The sequence below is a fragment of the Lates calcarifer genome, linkage group LG4, assembly GCF_001640805.2.
Source record: "Lates calcarifer isolate ASB-BC8 linkage group LG4, TLL_Latcal_v3, whole genome shotgun sequence".
In the NCBI taxonomy this organism is placed as follows: Eukaryota; Metazoa; Chordata; class Actinopteri; family Centropomidae; genus Lates; species Lates calcarifer.
The window spans coordinates 5,381,450-5,404,932 of NC_066836.1; the positions used below are offsets into that span (position 1 = coordinate 5,381,450).

The window sequence follows — 23,483 nt, forward strand, 5'->3', positions numbered from 1 at the left end:
GGCATTTTTTGCATAAAATGTGAGTGAAACAATTGATTATCAAAACAGTTGTCTGTCAGTTAATTAATCAATTCATGTCAACTGATGCTGTAAATTCACGCCAAAGGTAAGTGATTGATTGCTGGTTTATACTGCCGCCTATTGGTCATAGGTTAGTCGTTGGTAAGGCTAGTCACTGACATATTTATCCACATTATTATTTCTTTCTTATTGCAAAAATAACAAAGTATAAGAAACTTTAAAATGTCCTTTCCACGTTCTGTGTTATCATTTTTTGTGTGTTTTGCACAGAAGGTTCTGATCACATCGTCGTGAAAAAACATGAAAATTTGAAGACTTGACTTCAAGGATGAAGAGTATCAGGTTGGTTTTTGAAAATGTACATCAGTTAAACTGTCTCCACCTCATCCTAGACTCATGTGACAAATCAATGTTCACTTTCGTGAGTTTGGTGACAAAGTTCCTTCAGCCAGCAGAGGGCGCTCTGTCTCCACAGCAGATCCGCTCAACTTCGCACTGAGCTCGGAGCGGATCAAATGTGACAGCTTCAGGTAAACGAACTTTTAACTGAACATGGTGAATGAATAGACATTGTTTACACCCTCCCACTGACACACACCGCCTCTCTTTCTCTCTCTCCACACACACACACACACACACACACACACACACACTGACTGGAGGCTGTATTTCCACATTCCGCTCGGAGGGAGACACACCCTCAGATACGCAGGACGAGAGGTTCAGCCGGGCCAGTTGATGGGATGCAGAGAGGAGAGAGACGCTGTGGGTGATGTTTGGATCCTGAATCAGAGTTTCAGAGCTGCAGCAGAATCATGGGTAAGAAACATTTAACATTTTATGGAAGTGTTGTTCTCTGGAGTGTTTGTTCATGTCCTCAGCAGGTGTGTATTCATGTTTCAAGGAGTTTATCTCTATTTTTTATTCAGGAAACCTTGTGTTTTTGTCTCACACTGTCTGCATTTTGGTATATTTACAGTAAAGACTAATAACAACTGTTTTGTTCTGTAGTTATGATGGGTTGTTTTGTGCCAGAATGTAGCAACATACAAGTCATACAACCCTACCCCTGACAGAAGATGTTGACCAGACGACAAATGAGTACATAAGTTATCTCATTATTTGGGTTTTTCTTCATTTTATTGATTCAATCAACTGTTTGACTATCTTTTGATGTTTGAATTTTATTTCCTTACAAGCTTTTTAAATGACCTCTGACCTCCGACAAAGCACAGAATCCTGAATTATTTTTGTTTTTTACCTTAAATTAGTACATTTGAATTACACTGAGTACAAAAAATAAGAGACTCACAAACTAAAACTCCCCAAACTCCCAGAAAATACACCAAGGACATGCCCTGTGTGTCCTCGGTGGTGCTGCAGCTGCAGCAACATATTTTCTGATGGAAATCTGTATGAAAGGAGAATGGAGACCGTTATTTCAGAGGAAGCTCTGCAGCCAGAGAGGATGTAGCAACTCACATTGCTGGCGAGTGAGATCATCCATGTTCTCCAGATTTAAACCTTGCTCCTCTCGCCGGGCACACACACGCCCTGAGAGGATCCGATCCAAGAAAATCCTCTGTTTGGATGAAGGGCTTTCGCTCTCATAAGGCTTAACTCTGAGGCTCTGTGAAGGTCGACAAGTGTCTCTTGTTTGTGTGTGATTTCAAAATCCAAAGATCCAAGTCATCTGTCAATATTTGGAGTGAATGCTCCCTTGATACAAATCTACAAGAGCCTCAAACCGGGCAGATCTCCTCAGCTGTCAGATACTGAAACGTGTCTGGATGAGAGTCGACTCCGACCTTTGGACTGTCTCTGTTATCAGACTGAGGTGGGAGTTTGACTCTTCAGGCTTTAAGTTATCTTAACTGGTGAATGCATGGAATTAGCAACTGATACAAATGTCTTACTTCATCCAAACTTAGCTCTGACGTGAACATTTGGACCAAAGCATCCAAATCTAAGCAAATTATTACCATAACATGTAACCATACAACTCCCCCCACTATTTTCCCTATTCCTCTGAAGAGTGAAAGAGCTTATATATCTTCTGCTGATGGCTATCAGATAGAACAAAAACCTTTTACAGAGCAGAGTAGCATGCAAATAATTTCAGAGTAAAAGGATATGAAATGCTGCGTACTATAAATAAACACAGAGCAGGGGTCAGATCACATGGCGAATTCTGAGAGTTTCAAGTTCAAGACGAAAAACACACACAAACTCCAATCTTCCTTATCTTAAATTTGGCAATGACTGTTTTTTTTTTTCTAGATTTTCATTACAACTGGATTCATCTCCATGGAAGCATTTGCTGATAGTTAGGGGTGCGGTGTGAACACATTTGACCAAACTTGGCCTTATTAAAAAAGGGAGAAAAAAAAAGTTCCCGAAGGATTTATAGATAAATAACTGCTTCATAGTGAAGCTTCACCATAGAAATCAATCAAACTGAATCACAGAACAAGCACAGTCACATATATTTGAAATTTAAAGCTGCAATAATCAATGTTTTATATTAACATTGGATCATTTAACCTACAAAAACCATCATCACTTGACTCTGCTGACCCTCAGCCCTGTTGAGCGTCTCTTTTAGGTCTTTTTGGTTTTCTGGCCTGCAGCCTAAATGGTTTGGTTCCCTCTCACTGCTCTCTCTGCATCAGCAGGAAGCTGTTTTCAGACACAGTCAGGGACTAGCTGGCGTACATAGTAAAGTATTTAGCAGCTAGATATTTCCCTCAGGAGTTTGTGGATGAATGCCAGTGTTGCTCCATATGCACTGGATAATTAAATAAGCTGCTTACTAATGTGTTTGAGTGTTAAAGTTAACTAAAATAAGAGATTTGCATTAATGTTATTTGCTCCATTGTTGTTGTTGCATTTATAGTTTACGGTTTCTGCTGCCCTCAAGTGGCTAACAAATCAGTTTAATCAGGTTAAAAAGACACATTTCATCCAAGGAAACTTCACACTAACATGAAAGCATGTAATTTTAGTGTAACATCCCTTTAAAAGACATTTTTATACCATAATCCTCAGCTCTGTCTCTGTTTCAACCCTGATGGTGTCACATGATCTATGAAGGTGGTTTTCCCTCTTTCGTTCAAACTGTCATCTTTAACCGCCCACTAATGGACATTTAACTGAACTAGAAACACGCTCACAGAGTCAAGCAGGAACTCCTCAGCAGAACTTGAAGGTTTTAAATGTCAGAGTGACTCATTTTATCTGAACTGACTGAGATCCATCACCCAGCGTGAGGTTATCAGTGATTAAAAGCTGTTATCAGTAACTCTGTGTTCTGATGTTAATCTACGCGATCATCACTGTTCTGGACTGTGGCATTAGGATCTCTTTGTGGCTGTCGCTGCTCATGCTAACCACTCAGGTCCTCTTCTAACGTCATATCACAGGATGGTGTATGAATAGCATGTCATTTTGAAGGACATCTCACATGTCATGTTTACACATTTTTGGCATTTAAATGGCATGAAATGACAAAAAATACATAGTGAAACATGCGAAATGACTTAAGAAATCAGTGTGCCAGGAAACATCCTACATTTTGAAATACTGCTGCAGGTATAGGCTGGATCAGTACACATCAGTTTGACTAGAAGAGGTCCAGATTATGATTTAGTATATTGTCTCTAGGCAATATAGATAAATATGCATAACATAAACATCCTCCTTCATTCCAGCAATACCTCATCCTCCTTTACACTCTGCACTCTACATTTTAGATGTATCTGATCATTTCTACAAGAAACAAAAAATCAGCCAGGGGTAGAGTGTTTCTTTCCTTTGACACACTTCCTGTGTTTGTTTGCTGCTGATCATTTAAGTCAAGGCTGAAAATCAGCAGTTGGTCTTATATACATGTTAACTTCTTTTTGAAGGAGAGTGTCTCTTCTAAGTTTCACTCAGCCCATATACTTTATAATGAGATCACACACATAAAAAAGTGGCCTCTCTAGTCTCGTCCAGACTTAAATATAGCCTACTGACAATAGCATTTAGCTCAAAGTGCCACTGTGCTGAAGAACAGAAGGCCCAGGGTGAAGTCATCAAATAAACACAGGTGCGGTTTATTACTCAGAGATGTATACACAGTCAAAACAAATAAGGAAAAGGATAAGGAAAATGGCAATAAGACCTCCTGTGAGTAAGAAGTTCATCCAGTATTTTCCACCCTTATCTTTATATTGTTAAAAGGTAAAAGTGTTTTTTTTTTTCCCATGGACCGCACTGTGGATAGTTCATACTCTCTGTGAAGAGGTTCATGGTTCTGCCACAAAGGTCTTCAGGAGGTAGATATTTAGTTTCTGATCATAACCAACTAAGAAAACCAGCAGATATTCACATTTTTAAAAGCTGAAACCAGTTGATTTGTGGTGTTACTGCTTTGTTGGTGATGGTTTCCATTTGTTTCTTTGATTGTTAGCTGTGATGAGATTTGTTGGGGTTAGTCACTGAATGTGATTTCTCTACCTGAAGTCAGTTTACCACCACTGCTGCAGAAGAAGAAGTGAGGCTGCTTTCTGGTTAGAGGAGGTCTAGATGATCACATACAGACTCCAGCTGAAAACCGTGCTCCTCTTAAACCCTCCTCTGGTGAAGAATTAACCCTGTTGTTGGGGAGTTAGCACATTCCTGCCTCCTCACTGTAGAGCCGCTTTCAGCTCTATTGTGGTGGGTGATGGAGTCGACCAAACACACTCACTCTCCCTCTCTGTCTCCCTCTCCCTGCCTGCTTCACATGTAAGTCATTTGGAAAAGACAGGCCTTGTTTATGTCGACCACATATGCTTTTATGTTCAGACAGCGTCACCAAGTACATAGGCCTTTTAGGAAGTGACCAGCAATTAGGTTTTTTTATGTCTCTAAGGCAAGCTTTTCCCAAATGTTGTCATGTCACGGTTTCCCAACTAGACACGCGTTAGAGATGAAACCTGAGATTAGAACAGTCATAGAGGGGTAATTTCTACGACATGAAATTACAGTGAAATGAAACAATTTCACATTATTTCAGGGACCTTCCTTCTCCTCATGGTCATTTATGCTGTTTTCTACCGTACATGTGCACTTTGATGTTGTTTGCTTTTTTGGTCTTGTTTGTTTGTTCCTCTTATTTTTTTACATGACCCTGCCCATGAACTCAGCACATGATAATTAGCTTTGTGGCTAAATCTGGAGCATTTTCATGTTTTAGATAAATAAAGTCTAGTAAAGTTCTTGCTGGCGCCATGTTAACATTTACTGTTAATGCATTCATACTGTGTATACAAAAACTTTATGGCACCTAGTTACTGGTTGCACTCGATAATATTGTACATTTTCCCTCCAAAGTAAAACAAAACCTGTAGAGGTATATCCTCATGCTCATACCGAGTCAAATGATAAATATCTAGACTGCATTGTTACAATAAATTAAATTCTACATAGAGATACAGTTGTCTGAATAATTTTCTTGAGGAAAACCTGGGATATTAGTCCAGATTTTAGAGGGTATAACTGATAACCTGCTTGTTGAAGTAGACACCAGCTCTACCCTCGAGTAACCTTCACACGAAAGTCACAGTAGCATCTGTTTCCTCTCTCACAGCCAAACACTGGACTCCTGATCCCCAGTGACCTGTGTCACCATGCCAACTCCTACGATCCTCACAGCAACCAGGAGTCCTCAGAGAAGCTGCTAGGTTTACACACATATTTACATCTCTGTCAGCCTACATAAAGTGGATCCCCTTCAGTGCTGAGAGAGAGAGGGAGAGAGAGTGGACAGGAAGCAGGTAATGCTGAGGAAAAGGACAAGATAGATTACGACATGATAAACTAAGTTTTACTTTGCTCTATTTTCTGTTTCAGAGATGGTTTTCCTGTGGAGTCTCCTGCTGATTTTCACATTGCTGGTGAAGACAGGACTTGCGGTTGGATGTGTGTGTCTGTCAGACACCTTTTTGTCCCAGTTTCCCTCTCAGGTTCCTGCTGGCATCTGTTGCCTGAACTACTCTGGCTCTGCTGTCAGCCATGTGCGCTGGTCTGTGTTTACCAATGAGACAAACATAGAGACGCTGGATCTCTCCAACTGTAATATCAGTTCTGTTGATATGAGTGACAAAGAGGCCTCTATGCTGCAGAGGGTTTACTTAGGTCGTAATAGACTAACAACGTTGCCAAGGGAGTTTCTGGCTAGCCAGCCCAACCTGGTGGAGGTGGATCTGAGCAGGAACCTGCTTAAGGAGCTTCCTGAGGGTTTCCTCCAGGACTCTGACAGCCTGCAGAAGCTGTATCTTCAGGGAAACCAGCTACGTGTCCTCCCTGGCTCTGTGCTGCAGAAGCCCAGTCTGCAAAAGCTGGAGCTGGAGGGGAACCCCTGGGACTGCTCCTGTTTGTTACTGGAGGCCCTGGAGGAAGGCAGGAAGGCTAACAGGACCACCAAGCTGCAAGATCTGGTGGGGAACCTCACCTGCTTCTCTCCCAGGCACCTAGCCGGCAGGACTGTGTGGACGGTGAGGCTCAGTGACGTGTGCCGTCCCGCCGGCCTGACCGCACTCTTCATCGTGCTTCCCCTCCTCATCCTCGCCGCTCTGGTGCTCTGCTGGTGCTGCGGGAGGAAGAGGAAGAAGAAAGAAGCGCCTGTGTTCAGCACTTCAAAGAAGAGGGCCTCCAACTCCAGCTGCAACGGCCAGAAACATCGCAGCAAGCAACCACCTGCGGCCGCTGAGCAGGCTAAAGCTGGAAACACCACCACTGAGGGGATCCTGAAGAACCAGCTGCTGCTACGCCCGGCATCCACCCTCCTGGGCAGCACCAGAGACATCTATGAAGAAGTGGAGATCAAGCTGGGTTCAGTGGAGTCTCTTCCCAGAGTCTCCTCACGCTGTTCCAGCTCCACAGACGGGAAGCAGGGCTCGCAGGAGCCCGACGGGGCCAGCAAGACAGAGCTGGACACAGTCAGCGTGACAGAAGTGATGAAAGACTCAGCAGACAGGGAGAAGGCCTACATGACCCAGTCCACTGAATACTACAGCCTGGTTCCAGGCATCGAGCTGGAGGACTCTGACCACGGAGAGTATGAGAATGTCGACCTCTCATGACACCATCTTAAAGGAATAGTCCAACATTTTGGGAAGTTTATTTCCTTTCTGGCTGAGAGTTAGAGGAGAAAATCAGCACCACTCACATGTTCGTGTTAGGAGTCCTTGAAACCTTTCACTATAAGTTTGATTATCTCACACAGGAGATTTCTGTGTTTTTGTCTGTGCTCTTCACACTGGTTTAAAGTGGTTTGATTGAACTACATTGCTCCCTCTGTTTAGTGTATGGATTAACAAATTAGATATAATAATTAGTGTGAATTAGCAGGCGTTAAGGCTTGGTCACACTATGAAGTGTCAAAGTAAAGCTTACCCAAGCATCCTCGTTAAACAGGCAATGCTAGAGGGTTGGTGATATAGTGACTACTCACACAGATTGTTGGAAAACTACTGTAGCTGATGCGCTAACAGGTAACACATCAGTGTTATATCCTATGGCTCTTTGAGCCTCTATCTGTTTTCTCTGCACTGGGTTGTTTACTGGCATTTTAATCTCTTCATCATTTCATTTACCTGGGTTCCTGCAGTGTTTAATACCACATACAAAGAATGTAATTTTATATCTTTTTCATGGTCATTAAGTATGATGGAAAACCAGTAGGGACAACAAGGCCTAAGCTAAGCTAAGCTAGCCATCTCCAGCTTCATGCTCAACGCACAGACATGTATTCTCATCTAACTCTCAACAAGAAAGTGTATTTCCCAAACTGTCAAATTATTCCTTTAAATGCACTGAAAAGAGACTGTGTGTGTGTGTGTGTGTGTGTGTGTGTGTGTGTGTGTGTGTGCGCGCGCGCGTGTGTGTTTCAGAAACAGCCAGTTATCTATCAACACAGAGACAGTTTGGTCCAACCACTGTAGTATCACAATGTAGGAGGAAGTGATTTAATCCGGAGCTTTTCCTGTGGGACCTGAGGAACGCAGTGACTGTTTGAAAGGGAGGCCCACTTTTTTCTCTGTGGAAAAAAAGAGCAATTTGCCAGCTGTTGTTTATTCTATTTAATGCTGCACTCCATGCAAACGTACACTTCATGTTGTTTTTGAGTCTACAAAGGACATATTTTTAATTCCTGTGCTTAGTTACTCTAAGTTTCAAGCAGGCTTTTATGCAGTAAGTACTTCCCTTTACCTCACCTCAAGTGTGTCTGTTCTATGCATTCCACTTTGACTTGTCACTTATTACATTACATACAGGGTGTTCTGGATAAAACTCATTTGTCTTAAGTTGCAAAACCAGAAATATAAGTGCTGAACGATGACTAATCCCATCGCAATGTCCACTGGACACGTGAAATGTGGAATGTAAAGCTTAGGTGAGAAGTCTAAATTTATAAAGTCATTGTCAAGAAAGGATAAAAGGACAGACGCTTGCTCAGGTTTGACGTCACAAAATAAAATGTGCATAATTGTTGGAAAATGTCAGGACGACCACACGTAAATGCTGGTGCAAGATAAAAATCTCTGTAGCGTTGGTGCAGTAAACTGAGATGCAGAACATTTCTGTGCAGCGGTGCGACAACATAATGACACTGGAGGGGGAAACCTACACAAAAGACACAGCTGAACATTGGGGTCATCACGAAGAAGCAGGACGCAGACTTGTGATTGCTATCTCAGATGTGGAACAGACAGGCGTCTCACTCTCACACTTGTTGGCTTTGAATGCTAATTGGTTTGTGTTCAGTGAGACAGAGTGAGCGAGGGTGCAGCGAAGGGTGTGGAGCTTCCTGGAATTTAAAAAGCAGAGGTGAATTTTCCACATGGGCTTTCACATATTTTCCATTTAAAGCTTTATACATTGTTAGGTTCACTGCAATCTAAATGCCGAAAGCCGTTAGGTCAAAAGACAGACTGACACATGAGTGTTTGTTTTTTGTTGTTTTAAATATCTGTCTTTTAGTAACTGTTTCTTCACGGTGTCTTTAGCTAAAGACACTGAGGTCATGTCCTTTTTTCCACTTGTTTTTGGAAGAGTTTCATCAACCTCAAGGGAAGTTACATGCTCCAGTTGGGTGTTCACTAAACCCTGCCTGTGACTGGTGATCGTCCAGTCATAACTTAGCAATCTTAACTAGTTGTCCTGTCAAGCTTCATCAGTTGGCAAAATCACTGCATTATGTGGCTGGTGAGAACTGACAGGTGTAGCAGCAGGGGAGGAGGCTTATTCAACTGTCAATTAAAACATTTAACAGACTGTACTTAGTGGGTGTTTTAGATGGTAGCGGGGTATTGTTTTTACCCAATTTATTTCAATTTGAGAACTTTTAGGCCAACAAAATCATAAATGAATAACAGCTTCACCCTTTATTACCCCACAATTTTATTTCTGGCTCTAAGAGGAAGACACTGAAACAGCAGCATTAGTTGCAAATGTTGTTAGTGTGAAAATTTTTTTTACAGAAAGTATAACTGAATAAATTAAATATTAAATATCCAATTAATTTTACGTTTTCTGAGAGTGATGAGGAGACCTCAGTATTTCCAAAGTCCTGGCTGCAGCTCTGATTGTAAAAGTGAAATTAGGCATAATTTTATATTTTGTATAACACGAAGTAGCATTAATAATTCTTATGTGTAAAAAAGAAAATGGGTAATACAGGTATGACATACAATAAAAGCACTGATTTCATCTTTTTTTTTTTACTGGCAGATGCAGTACCTTGATTGTTGTTTTGTATACAACAACTTTGAATATTGTTGAAAATAAAATTAATGTTTTTTTTCATTAGTTCTTCCTTGTGTTTCATGATGATGTCTAATAACACATCAAACGAAAGAGGGAATAAAAACCAAACTGGGTCGTTAGTTCACCGCTCCAGATCCTTTCATATGACCTGTCTCTGCGGCCCCTTCAGTTCTTTCTGCCCCAACAATGACCCAGGTCAGCCCCAGCCACCTGAAATCCTACTTTTTTGAGCTCTGATTTCACTTCACCGTGGGAAGTTGTAATTACTGCATTGGGTTACTCAAACGATCAGCACAGAGCTGCTCTGCCTGTCCTGTTCTCAGAGGTCTTAGCCCCCGACCAGTATATCCAGTAGCTGAGGCCAGGAAACAGTTGATGGAGTATCCATGGATGCTAATCTGGGAGTGAATTTAATCTAAAATCAAGATCACAGACCAACCATTGTCCTTTCAAGGACATACACAGGAAGAGACTTAGACACAGAAGTAGAAAATATTCACTTTGTGAAATAGTTTCACTGACATATTGTACTATTTTTAGAGCAATGATAACTGAAAATGAGGATACAAATAAGAAAAATGGGAAATTTCTGTGCCGTAGAGACAACAAAATAAAAGCATGGCTTTATGAAACACAAAGTTTGCAGAACTAACAGCTGATCTGTACTTGAACAGATAAGAAGTGTTATAAATATACCTATATAACACAGTATTAAGTATGTCAGATGCTCTTTTTATTGTTTTCTGTCAATAAAAGAGCCTTTGGGGCGTCTTTGTTTATGAGATAAATACAGACAGTGAGGCCTCAGGGCTGAGGCTGGGAGCCATGCTGCATGTAACAACAGCGCCATCTAGTGACTGGAATGGAAATTAACATTTATTGAATGTTTAAAATACTGTGGCAAACGCATAAATCTGATGGTAGTAAATGCGGTAAATGTTAAACCGAGGCTCATCAGTCTTCTGCAGCTGAATGAGTGACACATATTCAGACAGAGAATAGGGAAGTCCACAGTGACCACTTGTCTCCGGTTGTGATGGAGGATAGATGGCCTCATAAATATCCAGTCAGGGGACAGCAAACAGAGTTAGAAGATAAAACACTGTTGGATTTACAGTGGACTGCTGTAACGATGTGAAAACCAAACAAACGAGTCAAACACAGCAGCCAATGACAAAGGCTGAGAGACGGCTGGGATGGAGCCATCTGACAGTGTACCTGCATCACCCTGTAAAGATGTTTGGACTGCTGTTATCACAGTTACTGACGGCAAGAGCTGTAAATCACACTGAAAAGCTTCGGCTGTGAAAATCAATCTGTGCGCTTTATTTGATTTTCTATGGCGAGGCATTATATTCTTTTAGATAACAGGTCCAAAGTTCTGAGTTGATTGTTGCATCACCTGTGAAAGAAAAACACAAATAGTGAGGATTTTCAGAAACATGTTAATATAATTTATTTTATTAATTTTTTTCCTTATTGAGGGAAGGGCCTCACTGAATTTTAAAACTCATTTACAGGTGTGTCCTGGCTGAAGCAGTAGCACTGCAGAGCATAAAACGTAGATATTTAAAGGCATATAACACTGATTTACAATGAATTAGGTAAAATATAAGAGAATCAACAAGATTCACAAAAAAGCATATCAGAAAGAGAGAATAAGAGCAACAAATACACCTTAACAAGTAAAACAAAGTGCAGTAGATTAAAATTCTTCAAAATAAAAGCCTCATAGATTTTAGAAAAGATTTGGTAACCCCTAAACTGATGTAATGACAACTTAATCGCTCAGGGGTGGAGAAAAAAACACTCAGCACATTACATTAAGAGGTAGTTTCCATGCACTCAGTAACTATAACTGTAGGTGTATATCTCTGTAGACATCAGGTTCCCAGGTTATAAATTTAAAATGTGAATTTATGGCTGCGCAGCAGAAAGGTTTAAATTGAAACCCAGAGGAAAGACTTTTCTTCCCAGGACAGGAGGGTTCAACACAGCACCTGCTCATACACCTGCCTTCACAGGTAAGACATGAGTCTGATTCAATGTATATATCACGCTTAATGTATCACACATTTCAAACAGGAATTAGTCTAAATTTCAATATTTGTTTGTAACATTTTGCAGGAATTTCCAACACAGAGTAAAGATGACAGTGTCTTACTCACTGGAAGTGGCCGATGCAAGGTTTGGTGGCTTCTCCAAGCTCCTGTTCAGGTGGAAGGGGAGCATCTACAGGCTGCTTTATAAGGACTTTCTGGTGTTTTGTGGGGTTTATCTGTTTTTCAGTGTGTTTTACAGGTAAATAAAGTCATTTCAATTTTTAATCCTGATATCTGCTGCACTATGATCATGTTTTAGTGCTTGTATCTTCCACTGGAAAACACAGGTTCCTCCTGACGCCAAGACAGCAGGATCTGTTTGAGCGTATCGCCCTTTACTGTGATCAGTTCACCAACACCAACTTTATTCCAGTTTTATTTGTACTTGGTAAGTCTCACTGAACTGGATCTGTCTTAAACAAACCACATCAAAAGACGCTCTACAGGTCACTTTAATTTTTTAAATTTATTTAATTTGTCCCAGGTTTCTATGTGACCCTGGCCTTCAATCGTTGGTGGGGTCAGTACACCAGCTTCCCACTGCCTGACAACCTGATGATGGTGGTTTCTGGAAACGTCCATGGGACAGACGAGAGGGGTCGTCTGCTGCGACGGACACTTATGAGATACGCCAACTTGTCTTCAGTTCTTATCCTCCGCTCCATAAGCACAAGAGTTCACAAGCGTTTTCCCACTTTGGAGCACATTGTGGAGGCTGGTGAGTCCAACACTGGCACAAAAACACTGGTTAGGTTAGGTTAGGTTAGGTTAGGTTAGGTTACTTTGCTGGAACATTTTTTCCTCCAATTAACAGTGCAAAACCAAAAACCATTCATTTTACTATCATGTTAAGACAAGAAAAAAATACTTTTTAGCAGCTGGAACAGTCAAATATTTGGCATTTATTGCTAAAAAAAAAAAAAAAAAAAAAAAAAAAAAGAAAGAAAGAAAGGAAAGGAACTGATTAATCATCTGTGTGCAGGATTTATGACCACACATGAGCTGAAGAAGTTTGAGTCTCTGCACTCTGACTTCAACAAGTACTGGATGCCCCTGACGTGGTTCTCCAACCTGGCAGCCAGAGCGAGAGAGGAGGGTCGAGTGAGGGACGACATAGCTTTAAGACTCCTGATGGATGTGAGTGATAAACAAAACAACCAAATACTCTGACAGACAAACCCCAAATAATATACAATCCTAACATTTGAAATAACTATATTCATACTTTAACTGTATAAACTGCTCTACTCTGTCTGCAGGAGCTTAATAACTACAGAGCCAAGTGCAGTCTCCTATTCCACTATGACTGGATAAGCATCCCTCTGGTCTACACTCAGGTACAATGAGCTCTTTCTCTTGTGTACTTCATACTTTAAGTGTATATATATATATATATATATGTGTGTGTGTGTGTGTGTGTGTGTGTACACACACACACACACACACACACACAAATATATTTACTTAAGCATTAAGGATGAATCATACAGTTCTTCATATGGCCTTTAGGGAACTCCGGAGCTTAAAGAAGAGCGGGTCAGGGAAAATCTTTGTTCTCACGATCACAGTCCCAGCTGTACATGGCTCCAAATATATGTAGGCTGCATAATGGAGTATTTTTATAATGTGGGATTAGTAGTTTTACGTAAATACAGAAACTGAATTCTTCCTCCACCACTGGGACCAGTGGTCAATCTGGTTTCACAAACTAAAACTTTATTTTTATTCATCAAAATGTATTTTTATTTCATTTGGTGGCTGTTTAACTTTTCTATCTTTATTTTTTGTTTGAAATGCAGTCATACTCCTCATCACTTTTAGATTAAATAAATCCAAAACTCATTAGAAAACTGACTTGATCACTGTCTAGTTGCTTATCTGTGCAGGTGGTAACCATCGCAGTTTATTCATTTTTTGCCTTCTGCGTGATCGGCCGACAATTCCTGAACCCTGAGAAGGGATATAAGGGTCACCAAATGGACATGTACGTCCCAGTTTTCACCTTGCTGCAGTTCTTCTTTTACAGCGGCTGGCTTAAGGTAACACAGAACTTTTATCATTATCATTTTTGATTTGATTTTGTGATCACAGAGCAACTTCATTGTGTGTCCTTCCTGTAGGTGGGGGAGTTGATCATCAATCCATTTGGCGAGGATGATGATGACTTTGAAACCAACCAGCTGATTGACCGAAACATTCAGGTTTTCCCCTCAAAGTTTCTCTCTAGTACAAAAACTAGAAGCATCTAAAATGAATGCTAACTGCCCTCATGTTCTGTTCCTCTCCCCTGTAGGTGTCAATGCTCGCTGTGGATGATATGTATCAGAACCTGGCTCCGATTGTGAAGGACAAGCACTGGACACAGAGACATTTCTCCGTCCCTTATACTCTGTCAACTGCAGCAGAGACTCTCAGACCAGCTTTCAAAGGCTCCACCTTTGACATGAGGTTAACTAACATTTACCGTTGATGTTTCAGTGCCTTTTGCTGCCAGAAAAATCTAAACCGCTGTGAAACTTGACCTTAAAATGACTCCCATGTTTACAGGATGAGTGCAGAGGATCTTGAGATTCACCAGCCTGCAGACACACCTGTGAAGAAACAGTATTTAGCTCTGAAAGGCTCTTTGGGTGATAGTCTGGACGGTCTTCTGCAGAGGGGTAAAGGCATCCTGCGTGGTGGGAGCCTTCCTTCTCTGTTAGATGTCACATCGCACCCAAATGAGGAAGAACATGTTGATGTTTCCCCTCAGGCTGACACCAGTGCCACCAACCTCAAAGAACAAGAAAAGACATTGATTCAAATTACAGTGGAACAATGCTAGCAGAAATAACCTGACTTATTGCTCCATGTTGCATTTTGGTACTTGTTCTGCAATTATTGTGTGTTTTTGAACCAAAAATAAAAACTGTAATATCAAATATTTTTTGATTGAACATAAGTGAATTTATTTGTGAAATAAAGTAAAAGTAATTATGCACAAATGTACACTATGAATACATTAGGGCAGCTCACCAACTCTGTGACAAATTGAGATTATTATCATTGTCCCAATTTGGCAACCACTCAGACCAAATATATTCAATAATATTCAACTGCACTACATGACACATGTAATCTATGTGGCCAATGCAGCATGTGGGAGTTGTGCTTTTACTTTGATCCACGTGGTCTGCTTACATTCTACGGAGCATAAAACAAAAGCTTTGGCTACACCATTCATCGAATTCAAGAGTCCGGTCAAGACACATCTGACAGCTGTGTAAAGACCTGTGAGATAATGATACATTTCACAACAGTTAAACATATAAAATTAAGGGATAGGCCAAAATGAATTAAATCGGAGACTTTTATTTTGGAATACAAAACGACGGATGTTCGAAAGGGTCTAAAAGGTTGTCTTCCGCGTTGTGAGATAGCCGCAGAAATCGACCAAACCGACAGATACATTCAAAACACTTGGCAACAGTAAGGGTATGTTAACATTTACTGTTTCTAGACATCACTCCGTCTTTTAGCTCATACATTGTTTCGTCTTTTTAACTTTCTGACCAAATTTAATGTATTTAGCCACCCGGTTTTGTTGATAACAGCCGTCGTAAACGCCTCTAAACACAGTCATTTACCTAACACCTAGCCGGCGTGCTAACGTTAGCGCACTCATTCTAACCGTTTAAAAGAAACCGATACCTTTCTGTCATTGTCAGGAAACTTTGGTGTGTGATTACTAGGTTTTTGACCTTTTAGACTCTGTACGCAATGCTATCAGTCAGATTAATTCACGGGTTTTGGATGCCTCTCTTTCTCAAGAATATTCGGTTTTGTTTTGGTTTGTTTGACAGGAACATCCAGGACAGTGGTGTAATGTCAGCTGACGCCCCCCTCATACCCCTGCTGAGCTGCTGACTGTCACCCCCACCAACACCATCCCTAACATCACCACCAACACCAACATCATGTCCCTGGGCGACAACCCTCACCTGCTCCTCGGCAGGATCCGCTTTCTGAACAAGTGTATTGAGAGTTTCAGGAGGAGCGAGCCGGTGCCGGAGTGCCTCTGTTATGTTCCCAGAGAGGTGTGCTACAAAATCTGCAAAGATTCATCGTCCTCCACCTCCACCTCCTCAGGAGCATCTGCAGGGGGCTCCACCGTTGGAAAAACCCTCGTCTCCGTCTTCGAAAGTCCACATCAGGTCCCCCACAGCAAGAGGGCATGCAAATACAACATTGAACCAAAGAAAGGGACTTGTATTAGGACAACAGGAGAAGAATACTGCAACAGCCAGGGTCTATGGGTCAAAATCAATAAGGTAAACTACTGTCTCTCCCTGGTCACAGTCCACATCATCATGCAAATCAGACTTGGTGGGGGAAGTATTCAAATCCTTTACTTAAGTAAGAGTACTAATCCCACACTGTAAAGAAAATGTTACTGAAGTAAACGTGTTTAAGTATAATATATCATTAGATTATTATTACTACTGCACTAATAAGTGTAAATAGTATTTACTGGTCTCAGTCTAATGATTGTTTTCATCATGGCGCTCTGGTTACTCACGTAAAGTACAAGTATGTCAAATTTGTATTTAAGTACATTATATGAGTAAATGTTGTTAGTTACTTTCCACCACTGGTGGAATCTGGGCCCATCCAACCTCAGCTGTGTCCAAGTGCAGCACAAAAAACAGCATAGAAAGGAAAAGGAGAGACGTAGTCTGCACATCAAGTTTGTGATGAAATTCTGATGAAACTGTTACAACTGACAAGGTCTTAGTCAGGCAAACATCCAAATCCATGTTGCATGAGTAAGACTTTTTACCAGATTCAGTGTGTGGATAACTGCTCCTTAACCTTGTTGACATTTTTATTCCACAGCTGCAGCCACAGCTGTAAGAGTTGTCTCTGCTTTTTGTACCACTGGGTGTGGGTAATAAGAACCGTCATTCAGTTTTCTTATCTTTGTTTATCACTGTAGCTGTCTGAGCAGATATAAAGTCCAGTGGTCACATGGTTAACTATGGAGTTTGATTTTAACTGTACACATGCTCTTGTGAAACTGTCATCGTCTGCCTTGAAAATCCCACTGACTCACAGGTGAATCAACTCATGCTATGCAGCTACATGTTGTTGACACTCATAGAACTTCATTGTAAATTCAAGTAGTGATCTCAAAGTTTCGAAAGATACCAAACATGTCATCACTGTCACGCCATTGAAAAACATGGAGTCTTGGGTGTGAATATCATCAATATACATGTTAACATAATGATCCATGTTGTGTGTTACCAGGAGCAGCTGGAGGAGCACCGTCCAGGTCAGGAGCTGGAGGAAGGCTGGATCCTTGTGTGCAAACACACAGAGGGAGGTGACAGGCTGGTGCCAGTGGAGTCACCTGAGACCGTCAGCAGGCAGCAGCAGCTCCTCGGCTACGACCACAAGCCCTGCAACAGGTGGGAGCAGGTGGTGGACGTGGAGAATGCGCTTTACATCGGCGCCAAACCCAAAATCGCTGAGTGTGATGACGCTGCCGTCCAGAAGCTAAGGTGAGCCTGTCAGGAGTTTTTGGGATGTTTATCCACAGCAGCAGATTGTCAAATTAAGACGTTTTCCCCCTCAAATCTTCAAGGTACGTTCCTCCCACCTGGACATACGAATGTGACGAGGACCTGGTGCACTACTTCTATGACCACATAGGGAAAGAAGATGAGAACCTGGGAAGTGTGAAGCAGTGTGTGACCAGCATCGATGTTTCTTCTTGTTCGGTGAGTCACATGCTGCAGGTTTTTGTATTTCTTTGTTTTCTATGAATCTGTCTAAAACAGTCTAGATGGTCAGTACTTCCAAACAAAGACATATTTGAGGGTTTTGGTTGTTGCAGCTAGAAACAGTTTCTATTTAAGACAAAGCCATTAGAAAAAAATCAGTGAGTATTAAACCCAAGCAGTCCGTTTATTGTCAGCTTTCCCTTTAAACTGGCTTTTGACGGAAATGGCACAGTGATTATTCTTGTACCTGTAATTATAGATGTAAACGTGTCAGTGTATTGTTTTACAAATCAAACTGCCCTGATATTTGTTGACAGGAGGATCCCAGTGGAGGGGCGAGCTGTCTGACTGATGGTGACACTGAAACTTACTGGGAGAGCGACGGCATGCAGGGACAGCACTGGATCCGCCTCCACATGAAGAGAGGCACTGTCGTCAAGTAAGCAGCTGCTGAGCAACAAAGTGGATTGGAAAAAAAAAAAAAAAAACTAAAACAAGACATTAAAACCAGTGTTATTCATCATAATCCAAACCCTGAGCTCACTGTATTGATTATTTGAATTGTCGTTTCTTGATATCAGCTACGTATTTCAGCCTCTGTTTGGGCTATTTCTATCATATTATTCTGTATTTTCTTACGGCTGTGCCTTTAAGCAGAGCATATATTGTATTAAATAGTATTTATTTAAATACATGTATTTAGGTGATGTATTAGATGCACACTTTTGGCCACAGTGTGATGAATAGGGACTGACGTCGTAGCCAGACACTCACTCAGTCAGTTTGAGATGTGAAGTATCTCACACAAGCTTTTATCTAGATGATGACATGTTTTCTTGTATGTAATGGGCTTCTCTTTGCTTTCTAGTAAGCTCATATTGACCGTGGACTCGACAGATGACAACTACATGCCCAAGAGAGTTACAGTGTTTGGAGGAGAGGGAGACAACCTGAAGAAACTGAGTGATGTCACCATAGATGAGTGAGCCTTTTTTGAAATAATTTTGTCTGTATATTTCACAAAACACTCCTTGGGTCTCACAGATACACTTCAGATTACACTGCTTTTGTACTGGAGCATTTTATTTCCTAATAAAATGTGTTATTCATATTCAGCAAACTAACAAAGACTTTCAGTCAGTTTGACTACTTGTTTTCAGCTGCCTCTGCTCTATTTTGCCTGTAGCAACCTGATTGGAGAAGTGTGTGTGCTGGAGGATATGACATCCCACCTGCCTGTCATTGAAGTCCGAATTGAGGAATGTAGAGGTAAGGCTTTTTACATGTTTGTATATATTTAAACAGATGCTAATAGTAACACTTACATTTTGAGTGACAGCATGAGTGTCTGACATGGTATCATGGCGTTTATTTTTCTTTCTCACTTTGCTTTTACAGACGAGGGAATAGACGTCCGGATCCGTGGTTTGAAGATCAAGTCGTCATGTGAGAGGGACCTGGGTCTGAACGCTGATGTTTTCCAGTCCTCTAACCTGGTGCGCTACCCCCGTTTGCAGGGCACCCCCCCTGACGTCCTGTACCGCAGAGCTTTGGTCATCCAGAGGTAGGTCAACATTTGTCACAGTGCCAGGTTTCTTAAAATCATAGAAATATCAAGTTATATCAAGAATGAAATATTTCTATACTGCAACATCAGGAAATCTCTTGTATTGATTTTTTTTAGAAGCATTAGGCAACCAGCATTTCTCTGGGTTTGTGGTGATTGCTTTGTTCTGTCTCACTCTCTGCAGGTTCATCTGCCTCCTGGACAGTGTGCTCCCACACTTGGTGCCAGCCTGGGACTACAGTCTGGGTACCTTCAACCAGATTAAAGTAAGTTCTCTTCAAATGTATACATTATGGTCACTGAATAACTATAATCAGCATTGAGGCCCTAACAGCTGGTTTTCATTGTAACATTGTAATGGCTGTGGGTGGCTTTCATTGAGTATTTTTCAAGAATGACTCGACTCGATAAATGCTGATATAGCTGTTTATATATGAGCTTCCAAAATCAGACTCATTCTTTACTTCTCTAGAGCATAAAACAGTTCCTGCTGCTGTCAAAGCGCCGTTCAGCTCTCATCACTCAGTGCCTGAAAGACTCAGAGACCAGTAAGCCGAACTTCATGCCCCGACTCTACATCAACAGACGTCTGGCCATGGAGCACAGAGACAACCCGTCCCTGGACCCGAGCTGCAAGAACGCTGTGTTCAGTCAGGTAACAATGACTAGACTGTTATTGTTGATGAGATGGATAGATGGAAAAGAGCATTTGGTGCTCTTGCAGTAGATCGTTTTCCATGATTTTGTTTGTTTATTTGATCTGTGTGACTGTGATGTAATAATAATAATGCTATTTCTGTTGCCTTATTTATTTTATTTTCTCCTTGCAGGTCTATGAAGGCCTCAAGCCGTCTGACAAATTTGAGAAAACCTTGGATTATAGGTGTGTGTTTTTAAAATTTTCCATCTAACTTTATTTTTCTTTCCCGAATGTGAGTCACTTCAGTGCATTAAAAGCTAAATCTACAATCTTTTTTGTTGATTTGCCAGATGGCCTGCCCGCTATGACCAGTGGTGGGAGTGTAAGTTTATTGCAGAGGGAATCATCGACCAGGGAGGTGGATTCCGGGACAGTCTGGCAGACATGTCTGAGGAGCTTTGCCCCAGCTCGGCCGAGTGTCCTATGCCTCTGCCATTCTTCTCCCGCACATCCAACCAGGTAATCCCTCTCCATCACTGCCTGCACACAGTCAAGATTTAGACTGGACTTCAGTGTTATCGCTGAATGTGGTTACTTTATTTAACTGTCTTCTCCTGCTCTCTCAGGGCTCCTTAGAAGCCAGAGATTACTATGTCCCCAACCCGTCCTGTAAAGAGTTCCACAAGTATGAGTGGATTGGTCAGCTCATGGGAGCTGCTCTCAGAGGAAAAGACTTCTTAGTGAGTGATGCTCACTTTCCACCTACTGTAGGCTGTGTGCATTGTTATAAAGTAAGAACGGATGACTTGATTTTCTGACCTCTTTTCTTTCTGATCCTGCAGGTCTTGGCTCTGCCTGGGCTGGTGTGGAAGCAGCTGACTGGGGAAGCTGTCAGCTGGACTAAAGATTTCCCTGCTGTAGACTCTGTTCTGGTGAGGACATCCATATTATTAACATCATGCAGTCATGCAATGCAAATCTACCTGCCTTTGTCTGAGGTGGTGTATCAGCAGACTAGATTACATATTTACATGACTCTGAATGGCTGAAGTCAGTTTGCATTGGCAATATTTTACTTTGTATATTACCTAGGTCCTGATCTGTTACACTGACCCAATCTTCTTTTTACTAGTGTGTTCTATACAGTAAGTAACTGTCTCAAGGTACATTTGGATGTATGTTCAGGTAAACCTGCTGGAAGCCATGGAGAACATGGACCAGGAGACGTTTGAATTCAGGTTTGGGGAAGAGCTGGTGTACACCACCCTCCTGAGCGATGGCCAGATGGTAGAGCTCATCCCTGGCGGCAGTAACGTGGCAGTTCGCTATGAGGACCGCAGCGAGTTCGTCCGCCTGGTGCAGAAAGCTCGGCTGGAGGAGAGCAAGAAACAGGTCTGACTTCAGTGTCTTCCAATACAGTGCTTCTTTGATTCCTTTTGTAGGTGCTTTTATGTTATTAATGTTTAAATCACTGAAGTGTGTGTGCATGTGCCTGATGATAATCTGTGCGTTGCAGATTGCAGCCATGCAGGCGGGGCTGCTTAAGGTGGTTCCTCAAGCTGTGCTGGACCTGCTCACCTGGCAGGAAGTGGAAAAGAAAGTTTGTGGAGACCCAGAGATCACTGTGGAAGCCTTGAAACGACTAAGTGAGTGTCTAGCTTGGAGTTTTATCTAAGCCCTAAAAATCAGCACACATTTGCTGGTCTGATTGAAGAGATGACGTAATGTTTGTTTTTAGCTGTGATAGCAGCATGGCTTTAGGGACGTAAGTATCTGTTGGTCCACCACTGTCGTCCAGACTGAAATAACCTAGAAACTGGATTGCCATGAAATGTTGTAGAGACATATATTGAAGTCAGATAATGAATCCTAATCATAAACATTTATGAATTCTGGAGGATGACTTTTCTTCTATGCCACCATGAGTTTCACACCTGTGGTTTTGCATGGATTGTCTCAACAACTCTTGCTGAATTCTGGTTTATTATGACTTGAAACCTAATGTAATATATAAAGACCCAAGATGTTTTAAAGCAGAATTATTCTTTAAGAAGGTTTTAATCTGAAAGTGAGCAGAAAGCCTAGTAGGTTCTTGATGTTCTTCAATTAAATATTGTAGTCAGGACTCATCGTACATAAATGTTAATGCATCTATTTTTTTGTCTCTCTCTTTACCAGCACGATATGAAGATCTGGAACAAAGTGATGTTAGGGTGCAGTATTTGTGGGAAGCACTGACAAACTTTACCAATGGTCAGTTTACAGTTTACTTGACAGCATTTTACATTAGTGAATGTCTTTTACAAACATGTCACATTAACATCACGTAGTTTGAAGTCTGTCATGTATCTTGGTGTATCTAAGGACTGACATTTATGATGAGTGACTGACGGTAGTTTTAAATTTTGTTTTCAGAGGATCGCAGCAGGTTTCTGAGGTTTGTAACTGGTAGAAGTCGTCTTCCTGCGCCTATCTATGTCTTTCCTGATAAGCAAGGGTGAGTGCAAGTATATCCCTAAAAGCAAAATTACTGTTTGATATTGAAGGCAAACATAGAAAACATTGTTTTAAAATGTCTTTTGTTTCCTGATTTAGCTCTGAGACGACAGATGCACTTCCACAGTCCTCCACATGTTCTAGTACTCTTTATTTACCCAACTATCCAAGGTATACTAATATATTGATGTACATACAGTTTACATAATACCACACTGACATTACTATAAAACTGCTTTTTATTGACAGTAACTGTGCATTTACTGCCTCATATCTCACCCTCTCTCTCTTCTTTGTTCTGTCCTGCAGTGCAAAGGTTTGTGAGGAGAAGCTGCGTTATGCAGCATACAACTGTGTGGCCATTGATACAGATATGAGCCCATGGGAAGAGTGATCTCTCTGCTTCTTCACTAAATAATATAGACTTAGACTTAGACGGACTTTATTGATCCCTTTGGGATGACTCCCTCGGGGAAATTACATACTCCCTCGGGGAAATTACATACTCCCTCGGGGAAATTACATAATATCTGCACATTACAAATCACTGATGAATGGAAAAAGCTTGCCAAGTTTATTACCATATCTATACTGCCAATTAATCCTTACTGTATATAATAAAGAACTATATGGAAACGTGGAGATGGACTTGTTTTGTTTTTTTAATATTAACGACCTCTTGTGTTTCTTGAATGAAATATTAAATGAATGGATGTGTTCAAGTATGTTTTTATGTCATGTCAGGCTTGGCAATGTCAATAGGACATTATGAGGCAACATTTCACTTGGGAATGTTTCTTTATGAGTAATTTTATCTATTTATCTATCTATCTGTGCTGTATTTATAATATAAAATGGTTTAAAGTATATAACTACAAATTGAATTATATTTACAACAAAATAATTAAAAGTTTCTTTACAGCAATTTTTAAACATACAAAAACGTACACATGCAAATATATATATATATATATATATATATATATATACACACACACACACACACACACACACACATATATATATATATATATATATATATATATATATATATATATATATATATATATATAGTTCGTTCAACTAAGATAATGTTA

At 40.9% G+C, this 23,483-nt stretch overlaps 3 protein-coding genes across 6 annotated transcripts; all 3 read left to right on the forward strand.

Moving 5' to 3' along the window:
- Positions 1 to 500: 500 nt before the first annotated feature.
- Positions 501 to 9,858, forward strand: si:ch211-106k21.5 (leucine-rich repeat-containing protein 26). Of its 4 annotated transcripts, XM_018678096.2 has the most exons (4): positions 503 to 840; positions 1,033 to 1,122; positions 5,636 to 5,822; positions 5,899 to 9,858. In XM_018678096.2, exon 4 carries the CDS (start codon positions 5,901 to 5,903, stop codon positions 7,128 to 7,130), a length of 1,230 nt encoding a protein of 409 aa, XP_018533612.1. In that variant the 5' UTR covers positions 503 to 840; positions 1,033 to 1,122; positions 5,636 to 5,822; positions 5,899 to 5,900; the 3' UTR covers positions 7,131 to 9,858. The 4 variants fall into 4 exon arrangements, with proteins under 4 accessions (XP_018533610.1, XP_018533612.1, XP_018533611.1 ...); XM_018678095.2 differs by lacking the exon at positions 1,033 to 1,122; XM_051069869.1 differs by lacking the exons at positions 503 to 840; positions 1,033 to 1,122 and adding an exon at positions 1,171 to 4,791.
- An 86-nt stretch (positions 9,859 to 9,944) lies between these two features.
- best4 (bestrophin 4) lies at positions 9,945 to 14,742 on the forward strand. The gene is made up of 10 exons (XM_018678092.2): positions 9,945 to 11,840; positions 11,944 to 12,117; positions 12,206 to 12,306; positions 12,403 to 12,636; positions 12,901 to 13,055; positions 13,178 to 13,255; positions 13,805 to 13,957; positions 14,039 to 14,119; positions 14,212 to 14,366; positions 14,466 to 14,742. The coding sequence occupies exons 2-10, from the start codon at positions 11,966 to 11,968 to the stop codon at positions 14,740 to 14,742; spliced, it is 1,386 nt and encodes a 461-aa protein (XP_018533608.1). The 5' UTR covers positions 9,945 to 11,840; positions 11,944 to 11,965.
- Positions 14,743 to 15,278: 536 nt separating this feature from the next.
- hectd3 (HECT domain containing 3) lies at positions 15,279 to 23,026 on the forward strand. Its single transcript, XM_018678091.2, has 21 exons — positions 15,279 to 15,392; positions 15,761 to 16,228; positions 17,208 to 17,461; positions 17,545 to 17,680; positions 18,001 to 18,122; positions 18,552 to 18,665; positions 18,870 to 18,952; positions 19,082 to 19,247; positions 19,435 to 19,516; positions 19,723 to 19,905; positions 20,081 to 20,133; positions 20,241 to 20,409; positions 20,517 to 20,630; positions 20,733 to 20,822; positions 21,076 to 21,282; positions 21,407 to 21,536; positions 22,069 to 22,143; positions 22,306 to 22,387; positions 22,486 to 22,557; positions 22,696 to 22,800; positions 22,910 to 23,026. The coding sequence occupies exons 2-20, from the start codon at positions 15,875 to 15,877 to the stop codon at positions 22,778 to 22,780; spliced, it is 2,571 nt and encodes an 856-aa protein (XP_018533607.1). The 5' UTR covers positions 15,279 to 15,392; positions 15,761 to 15,874; the 3' UTR covers positions 22,781 to 22,800; positions 22,910 to 23,026.
- The last annotated feature ends 457 nt before the right edge of the window (positions 23,027 to 23,483 follow it).